This window comes from Pteropus alecto, unplaced genomic scaffold, assembly GCF_000325575.1.
Source record: "Pteropus alecto unplaced genomic scaffold, ASM32557v1 scaffold146, whole genome shotgun sequence".
NCBI classification, from domain to species: domain Eukaryota; kingdom Metazoa; phylum Chordata; class Mammalia; order Chiroptera; family Pteropodidae; genus Pteropus; species Pteropus alecto.
Window position 1 is genome coordinate 21241550 of NW_006442107.1, and position 10609 is coordinate 21252158.

Consider the following 10609-nt stretch of genomic DNA (forward strand, 5'->3'; position numbering starts at 1 on the left):
AATTCTTAAGAGGATTAAATGAATTAATGTTTGTAAAGAACACAAAACAGTGGCATGTAGTAAGCACTATATGACTACTTGTTAAATAAGAATAAGGAGTGGAATTATAACCATATCATTTGGATGATGTATCACTATTTCCCCTAGATAAGAGATCCATACAACTAAACTATAGTACAGAAGAGAGTCTTTAACATTATATATACTTATAGCCAAATCCATCCAGAGGTATAGAATGTTCTATTCTCAGATAAGAGGTAAAAACTGAGATAGGGAACTATCACCCCCTTCTTTTGTTTATTGATACACAAAATGGGTCTTATTTCTTTTTTTACAAAATCTGGTGCATACGCTACATTTACTAGGGATGATTTAAAGAAGTTACTCCAGAAACCATTAGCAACATGTTCCATATTAAATTCACAGAATGTAAAGGAAATATACTTTTCATTATTCATATAACTTGTAAGAATGGGCTCAACTATTTGGTAGTATAACTTCTTTTAAGACAAGTCCGTATCTTATTCATTTTTGGTACCTAGCAAAAAGAATGTTCAACCAGGGATGAGTAGTAGTAAGGGAATGACACTTCAAATTACTACACCTACAGGTTTTCCAAGACCAAACTATGTTGCATAATAATAAATTCCTCTCTTTCTGAAGTCCTCCATTTTTATTAACCAGAGTCTGAATCTAGTCTCAGGGGCCCTGCATGAAATACATATTCATTGACTATATGGTATCTTCCCATCACTATAATGTTTAACAAGGGCCAAAGAGATTAGGAAATTGACTTCTACACTAAATGAGAGATTAGACTACAGATGCTCCTTGACTTAAGGATGGGGTATGGCCCAATAAGCTATCATAAATTGAAAACACTAAGTCAAAAGTGCTTTTAATACACTTACCCTACTGAACATCATAGCTTAGCCTAGTCTACTTTAAACATGTTCAGAACATTTACATTAGCCTACAGTTTGGGCAAAATCATCTAGCCATAAAAATGATGCAAAGTATTGGTTTACTCTCATGATCGCATGCCTGATTGGGAGCTGTAGCTCACTGCCATTCCCCAGCATTACGAGGCGGTATTATTATATATATCACTAGCCTGGGAAAAGATCAAAATTCAGAATTCTAAAGTACAGTTTCTATTGAATGTGTATCATTATCACACCATTGCAAAGTTGAAAATCATAAGTTGGACAATCATAAGTAAGTTGGGAACCATCTGTAGATGATTTGTCTTCCTCCTTCATCTCAATATCTAATATTTGCAACTATCTGTAACTTAACAGCTCAACAAGCATGTATTAAGTTCTTAACAAGAGGCAAGCTGTGGAAATAATGAAAGAGATACGGGTCTGAGTCTGGCTTCCTGAGGAGCAAGTTTCGTAGGGAAGATAGACACAGAGCTTCAGAGCTAATCCCAATTGTGATTATAATTATTTGGGTTTAATATCTGCCTTCTCATAACAGAGTAATGAGAACCAAGACTGAGCTTACTCTTTATTACTATATCCCTAGCATCAAACGGTATCTGCCCCTTAAAGCACTTAATATTTGTCAAAAAAGTAGATCAGATAATTTCAATACAGTATAATGAGTGCCAAGAAAGAGGTATATGCAAGATACTAAGCCATATATTCAGAATATCGAAGACTCACCATGGGTTCATGGCAGTACAGTAGGATAATGTGAACATTCTACTTCTCCTGTGTGTTGTATGCACATGCATGAAGACAGATATCTTCAGTGGGAGCTGACCTGATAATCAAAAGTTGTGGGTTTTTTTCCTAAAGTGCTAAAATTTTGTTTAGTAAGGCTTCTGCTTGGGAAGTACTTTGCTTCTGGCTAACTAAATAGGGTCAGGAGGTGATAGGGATCAAGTATTTGGCTTTGATTGTAAAACAGGGAGCCATGAAATTCCATGGTTCCAATGAAACTAGAAAGGAGGTCAGGGCATATCCAGAGTGGAATACAGAGTGTCCATTCCTCCCCAGAAGATGTCCTACAGTCTTTATGTCAGAGGAAGTTAAATGCAGCACCAGAAGGCCACAGGAATTTAGTCCATGATGAACACCAGTAAGATGGCCCTGTAAGGTCTTTATACCTCTTAAAATTCTGACTTTGCTCTTTCCTTTGTCCTTGCTTCACAGCACTACAACCACCAGTGGCTTAGAACTTATGATAGCTGCTGCTTTGCCAAACTGATTCTTTTCTTTCCTATCTCCTTTGACCTTTTCATTCCTCTGCAAAAATTCAACCTCTCTCCTCCGTTTTCAAAAAGGACATTAAAAAAAGGACAAAACTGTAAAATAATAAGGTATGTGGACTTTTGTTTTTATGCCTATCAGTATCCTTTGCTTTCAAAAATATAACTTTATCACAAACATTAAGCACATTATTTCTGTGGGCCACTTGGATTAAACCTTCTCTGTGAGCAGGGATCATTTCAATGTTTTTGTTCCTCTCAAAAGCCTAGTATAATGCATATTGTAAAATGCACTCCAGATATCTGATGGAACATGTAACAAATCTAAGACACTGTGCCTACTTAAGATAAAATAAAAATAAAAACTGAGAATTACATGTATTCATTTCTCTTATTTTCATACAATACCCTGCTCAGATGACCTTATAAGCTGTTACCACAGTTTATTTTAACTGCCTATTTGGATAAGGCCTTTAATATTGTTCCATAAACAAAATGATATACTGCAATTTATAAAATGAAAAAGGTAAAATAAATCTAATATAATATTTAAAAATGAAGAGAACTGACAAAATTTTGACAATTAACACAAGGATGTTTTCATCATTCATTTAGAAATGCAACTCAGTATTATATTGTTTATTTTCAAATCGGTATCTCTCTACCTGACAGTCAATACTCAAATGTCACCAAATTTTTTAAAATTTAATTAAGCTGGGGAAATAAACATTTGGAAAAAAAATTAAAGTTTTTTCTTAATTAAATTTTCATATATGAAGAAAAGTAACATACTGGGCAACAAGTTATAGAGTATTGTCTCAGGTTTATGTGGAATTATGAATGCTTTTAACAATAACTGAAATCTTTTTAAAAAATATTCATATTAATGTATGTTTGTCCATGCAATAGATTGAAGACAACTATAAATCTGGCATTCTCAAAACAGCACATAACTAATAAAAGTAATGCTACAAATCAACTTATTTCCTTTAATTCTAAGGAGTACAACAAAACATTAAAAGCTCCCAGTTTTCATACTAAGAATTAGGCAGTCTTCTTTGATTTTTTCTTCTCTGCTTCTTCCTTTTCTTTTTCTATTGCACTTACTTGTAATTCAATTTCTTTGGCACTAAACATCTGAAAAGAAAAAATTTTAAAAAACAAGTTGCAATTATACCAATACTTTCTAAATATTTACAATATTAAAGAACTATTATATCTTATAAATTCCTATTTTCTATTTATAACTTTATATTTTATAACTTCAAATATATAATAAAATGTTTCAAAAGATTCAAAAGCAACATAGTTAAACTATTATGGACAAAAACAGAACTCCATACCATTTCTACCATCATTGTGCTAAAAAAGAAAGCAGGGCAAAATGTGATGTTACATTACATATCCTACATAAGGATATAACTGAAAACATTTTAATGCCAGTCATTCAGTTCATGAGCAAGTAACTCATTTCTGAACTCCTCCTATCTTAACCCCACTGTGTGATCTTCAGATAGGGTTTGACTATTTTATCAGCTCACAGACTAGCCAAAGAAGTTTGGGAAAAGATGATTTATACTGCTTTCTTTATAACTCCTCACTAAGTACAAAGCAAAAGGAGTTATTTTATTTAAATCAATTTTATTTTGACTCAAAAATGGGAGCAAATTATTCAAGATCATACTGTTAAACAAATGGATCTGCCAGAACTTAAATCCAGGTCTATCCAATTCCAAAGCATGTGTTTTATTCACCACACAGCCTATTCTGAAATATGTAAAAGGATGGGATAACTTTGCTGCCTGGAAACATACCATCCTACCAATCATAAGGAAAAACAGTTGTCCAGCTGGGTGTGTGTGTGTGTGTGTGTGTGTGTGTGTGTGTGTGTGTGTGAGAGAGAGAGAGAGAGAGAGAGAGAGAGATGGGGCTGGAGAGCCGATTCTGTCCTCAGTGGTTCTGTGTCCCTGTGGTATTGATACATCTGTCCCTGGGCCCTTGGCAGCAGGGGTGACAACCCAGCCCAGTTCCAATCTCCACACTCTGTGCTCAGCATCCTGGTTATTTATGTGAGGTAATATATGGGAAGACCCACTACCCTGTCCCTATTTCTCGTATTCACTGAAACTCTGCTGATGTCCTATGCTCATGTCTGCATCCATTGGTTAATAATAAAATATGGGAATGTGGTATCAAAATGACGATAGTAACAAACCCCCTCCAAAACAAAAAACAAAAACCCCACTGTTCCACACAGCACTGATTTCAGCACTACTTTTCCTTGAAATACTTTTCTTAAAACAAAAGAAAAGGTATATGTAAAATAATCCTTCCTAGCATACTTTTTATGTAGTTTCCCATGCTTTGAGTGCTTTTGTACATTCAGCTGAAGAGAGCTAGTTGGCAAACTACACTGTAAAGGTCTACCTAATGAACGATCGCCTTTCAAATGTTCTTTAGCCAATGAGTCCTCTATCATAATATTCAAAACAATTTATCACATTGTTCTAAACAATCTATTTTGTTGTCCAGCAGTTTTAACCCATAATGGCTGACAAAAGGTATAAAAATAATAGGGTTAGATTTACCACAAAGAAATATGGTAAGGTTATCACACTTGGTATTAAAATTTAAGTCTTAGCATGGGCTCAAGGCACTTTTAAGTGAAAAGTTGAGAAAACAGATAAAAACCACTAGGCAGTCAAGAATGGGTGGAGGTTTTTTGACATAATGAAGGATAACATGTTAGAAGCCTGGAGGGCCCACAATTATATAAATGGCAGTTGAATGGCATCATCTAGATTTCAGAAGATCTAAAAAATACTATAAGTGTAACTGCTTTCTTTGCGGAGCCAGGAATGAATCTCCATAGGGAATTGACTATACTGAACCCATGAAGGACTGACTCAGTAGTGGTTCCTACTTCTAAGAACACATACTACATGGGGTAGGTCTGAATACAGATCTCAGCACCTCTAGGTCTTCACGAAGGGCTAGGTATAAGTAACTACTTGCCTCAAGCACATACAAATTAGTGACTATTAGCCTACAGAAACAAAATAAAACAGAAGTTGTTACAGTTGCTAAGGGATGTTTACAGCTTATAATGAAGATTCAAAGGTGACAACATTTTAACTTTTGTCAAAATACTTTATGCTACACATTATTTTTTCCTATTTGGTTGATGACTTACCTTCAAAGGTTGGTTTCTTCTTATTATAGCAAGTTCAATGTTTTTTCCACCAGACTGGACAACCTAATGAGAACAAGTGCAATACTAAAATTACTTCAGGAAATTTTGTGTCTTAATAAGCAACTGAGGAAAAAAAAAAAAACACCATGCTTTTCAGAATATGCTTTATTAGATCACTTACTTCAAGCAAAGCTCTTATTGCTAATTTGATAGCTTCACTGTCATTTGCTATAGCATCTTCTGTGTAATTCTTTTCTAGAAATTCTCGGACAGTTTTAGCGCTTCGACCTATTGCATTTGCCTTGAAAAATAGAAGATAACTATTAATATCACTGCAACATAAAGGAATTTATGGTTTCTAAGTGAAGTTTAAAGGTTTACAGTTTACTATTTCTTAGCATAATTACTAAATGAAAGTTGTAGGTTCAAAAAGTTAGCAAAAATTTCAGCAGCTCATTTAGTTACTATATGAATAATCTGTAGTGATGGCATGACTTATTTTCAAATATACCAATGCTTTATCCTGACCAATGCTTTCTATTGCTTTAATAGCTCCCAAGTTCTTGACAGCCAGAAGAGACTGAAAGAGTTGAAACTCTGAAAGATGAGGAGAGGAAAGGAGGTGTAATTTGCAATATGGTACAAAAAGAAGAGAAAAAAAAGAACAATATGAAGAGGAAAGATGCTTACATAAATAGGACTGTACATCATTTTCTTAGAACTCAGAATAAAGTATACTAGTTATTAATTCATTATCTTCTTTGATTCTATAAGCAAGAAGGGCTTCTTCTGTTCCAGTCCCCATTTTTCTACTTTCTTTATAATTTTTCATCAAATGAAAGAAAAAGGCAAACAGACTTCATTGGCTGCATGAATATAGGTAGTATATGGCATGTTCTTTCTAATTCAGTCTAAAATCCAGACTAGTACTAGTGATGACAATAGTAATGTACATTAACAGATCACTTATGTGCCAGGCACTTGCGTTAGGCATTTTACATGGATTATCTCATCTAACTATTCCAAAAACATTCACCAGATGTCTGTAGTATCCCCTAACCCAGCTATAACAACCAAACATGTCTCTAGATATTGCCAAATGTCCCTTAGGGGGACAAAATCACCTCTATTTGTGAACCACTGGCTTAAGTAATCTTGCTCAAGATCACATAGGGAATAAATAGAAGAGCTGAGCTTTCCAACCAAGTAGACTGAATCGGTAATCCAAGCTTTGAATCCTATACACTATGTATCCATGTGCCCCTTTGCTATGATGATCCTAGAAAAGAACCAGCAGAAAGGGCCATCCTCTCACTGAAGGATCCTGGCATTAAATGGGGAATGTCTCTGTTCCAACTGGTCAGTATTATGGTTGTGGGAAAGAGATCTCAAAGGAGATGTTTAGGAAGTGAGCAAATCTTTTGTACTACGTGAGAGTACTTTGTTCTGTTACTTCCAAGAACTTTTTCTATGCCTTTATATTTCAGGAGATTAAAATAAATAGCTGTGAAATTTTAAATTAGATTTTGTGGCCTTGAAATTTCATTAAGATCAAAGGTAGAGCCTTCAGACTAGCATGACTTTGGAGTTTATTAGCTTCTAGTTTGGGGGGATAACTAACTGGTTGCTGCACAGAGATAAGGTGTGGTTTATCCAAAAAATCTTACTGAGACTTTAAAGGTCACCTTGTAAATTCCTGGTGACTTTCCTATCCACTTCTTCCAATTGCTGATGTCAAAATTCTTTAACTCTTACCTAACTGACTGGTTTCCTAAAATCGAGCTGCTTCTCACCACACTCATTTCCCTACCCTCCCTCCAAATCCATCATCCACCCCAGTCCATTTCAACAGATTCTGATGATTTTTCAATGTTTTTCCTTCCTGCCTGTCTAGATCAATGCTGATTTTCTTTAGCCAAGAATACTAACTGCCAATCCCAATATCCATTCTTCCTTTGTGACAGAACTCTAGGCTATATGCCTGCTGAAAAATGTCACTTCACAGCCTCTATTATGAAAAGAAATATACAAGTGGAAATAATGGGGTGGAACTTCTTGGAATCTTTGCTGTCTGGATTTCAGATATGTTGGCTGGAGGTCTAGTAGCCACTTTGAGAGCATTGAAAAAGACTAATAAAAGAGACAAACATCAGCAACTGCTTACCTTCAAGCTTCTCAATATGTGAGAAAAATAAATCCTTAAATGTTAAGAATCATCACATCTCTGTTGTTAGGTGCCAAAAACAGTATCTCACGGATATATCTCTGAGTAGATCCTGTGACACACTGCCCCAACCCCTTTCAGAAATGAAAGCTTTATTCCTACAGCCCGTAGAGAGCCCTCAGATCTTAACTTTCTTTGAGAGGTGGCTTCGTTAACAAGAGCTGCTTCACCTAAGGTCATGCCCTCTTCCAGGGGTGTCCCACATCCGATCACTGATGATGAAGAGCTAATAATATCCAGTCTTCTCACCTCAACTTGGAACGATTCTGAACAACCACCCTAGATCCTGAGCTTCCCACAGGCTGATGAGGCCTTTATTGAGACTGCATTGCAGTCCAACTTTTCCCTCTACCTAATCCTGTTCCCTTCACTTCAACAAATGCTGACCCCAAAAGCACTTCCTAATATACTTCCTAAAAATGGTTATACAGCCTTCAAAAGTCTTTGGTCCTGAGGTTCCATGTCTCTATGGTAGTATTTCCCAAAGAATACTAAAATGGAGAAAGGGTTCTAAATTCAAGTAGTCTTGAAGGCTACTTCTTTAACTGCTTCTAGGAGATTTAAAATGCTTTTTAGAAGATTCAATACTTAATAAAAACATATTAAATTTCTTTCAACATCTCCTAAAATTAGAGTGCTTGTTTACCTTACACCTATTAATATAAAAAGAAATACACTTTGATTAACATTGCTCTGAAGCATACAACATATTAATTTTGTTCTTGTTATAAAGCATTACTGACAACAGTAAAATATGCCTCTAAAAGCATTAACACTGTTAGTTTTGTAAAAGCAAGCTTTGGTCATCTGAAAAATACTGTTTCACTGAATTATGCAGGTCTTCTGAATCTTAACCCATTTGATTTCTAAAACAGCAAATAATTATGCTCATTAACTTCACTACAAATATCAGAGAAGTCTTTCTGTACTGAGAACCTGTCGAGCTCATTGTGGCAAATATATATTTTCCAAAATTTTAATTTTTGCTATAAAGTTTGAATTTTATCATTGGCAACAAATACTGTCAGTTGTTTCCTTCAGGTAAAAGGCTTAGATCACTCATTTTTGAGATGTCCTTCCAAATTTCCAAGTCTAAATAACCATAGTTATTCTGTCCATTGTTCTATCAAGTAAAAATAAAGTTCCATGAAAAAAATGGGCTAGTTCAGCTTGCAATTCAAACAGTCGTGTAACTGTTTTCTTCAAAACAATAACTGTACCTACAGTAGATGTGCTTTCATATAGCATACTTCCATTTCATAACACAGAATATTCAAAGATGAATACTCAAGAATGGAGGGTTGTAATAATTTTTAATTGAGATGTTATTGACCATAACATTATATTAATTTCAGGCATACGGCATGATTCGATATCTGTATATTGTGATATTTTGTGAAATTATAGCCATGGTAAAAGTCTAGTTAACATTCATCACCACAGTTACAAATTTTTTTCTTGTGATAAAAGTTGAGATTTAATAAAATCAATAATTTGTACTGTTTCATCAAAGACAACTTATATGAAAGTTGAATTTATTAATTTATTGCAAATGCATGATGGTAAAGAATATGATGAGTGCTAATAAATTTGAGTGCAGTTTTATTCACCATTGCTCCAGCAGTTTTATTCACCATTGGTCTTACACTATTAGTGCAAATGTTCACACAGTACCTCATGGACCAGGGGTCTGAAGACTACACTTTGAGATCTCCAGCTTTATACTACATATTCTATTTGGCTACATTCTGTAAGCTTATACAGCTAAGAAATTCCTATACAGTATGGATTCCACATAGACCTACTTGGAAGTTTATAACATTGCAGCTTTTTAAATTAAAATAATGAGTTCCAAATCTGGCAGGTCAACAAAGTCATCTGAGAAGAAGTCCTGTCCCAACAAAGTCACTTGGCTGGCTTCTTTTCACTTAGTTTTAATTTAAACATCACTTTCTTAGAAATGTCCCCTCTATACCTAGTCTGAAGCAGCTCCCTCCTGTGCTCGAGGACATAATCCAGCAGCATGGTTTCATCATTACCCTTACCTCTCTACTAATGTCAAACTGAACAAAGAAAATTGTAGGTTGTAGAATGATATGCATAATATGATACTAATTATATGAAAATTTAAAATATGCAAAATAGTTCTCATTATTTATGGATACTTCCATGTGCAGTAAAAGTGTAAAGTTGTGCATAGGAAAGATAAACATCAAATTTAGGTTCCCTGAGCAGGTAGAAGGAGATGTAGTAGGAGGGAAATGAGATTAGAAGGATACACAAAAGCTTCAATTACATTCAAGCTAGTGGTTACATAGATGTTTTAAATATTACTTTCATTAATCTGTAATATTTCACTTAAAGATATCTGGAGAAGGGCTAAAAAATGGCAACCAAATCATCCCTCTGGCAACCAAATCAAAGTTGTGACAGAAACAAGGAGCAGCAGTAAGAAAAAATTGCCTGGGATCTAGATGAACAAGCCATACAAGTAGGGAGAAGTCCAAGAAATCACCCTGCAAAGGCAGAAGGTAGGACGGGGCGAGGACGCGGGGCTGCCTGGTCCTGAGTGGCTGAGTGAGACGGAGGCTGCGGCAGCAGGCAGCTACAGATGCCTCTTAAAGTGGCCGTGTCCATGGGCGGATTTTCGCAGTGATGGACCTGCTTGCTCTGAGCACCAGTGCTGATTGGGCTGCGTGCAGGGGGCATCAGGGACTTACAGAGAGACATCGCCAAGCAAGACTCGCTCTGTACAGAAGTGCTGGTGATATCCATTGCTCCCTGTTGAGCCCTCCCCACTCCCAGTAAGTGGACACAGCGCCGCCATAGCCATGATGTCATCAAACTGGATAACAGAGGTCGCTCCGCCCAGAGGATTCCCTGAAACCCCACCTCCCCCAACTAGCGCCCTCACTCAAACATATCCAGGTATATCTTCCGTGAGTCAGGTGCTCCTTGCTGAGCAGCGCCTAGA

At 35.9% G+C, this 10609-nt stretch overlaps 1 protein-coding gene across 2 annotated transcripts in view; it reads right to left on the reverse strand.

Moving 5' to 3' along the window:
- Positions 1–2958: 2958 nt before the first annotated feature.
- Positions 2959–10609, reverse strand: part of PSMA8 (proteasome subunit alpha 8) — a 33055-nt gene continuing 25404 nt past the window's right edge. The window contains exons 5-7 of one of the 2 annotated variants that reach the window (XM_006920016.1): positions 5593–5712; positions 5412–5474; positions 2959–3355 (exon numbers count right to left, since the gene is read on the reverse strand). In XM_006920016.1, the coding sequence (XP_006920078.1) occupies positions 3263–3355; positions 5412–5474; positions 5593–5712 (276 nt within the window). In that variant the 3' untranslated portion in view covers positions 2959–3262. The remainder of the gene's footprint in view (positions 3356–5411; positions 5475–5592; positions 5713–10609) is intronic. The other variant, XM_025038699.1, reaches the window with a different exon arrangement.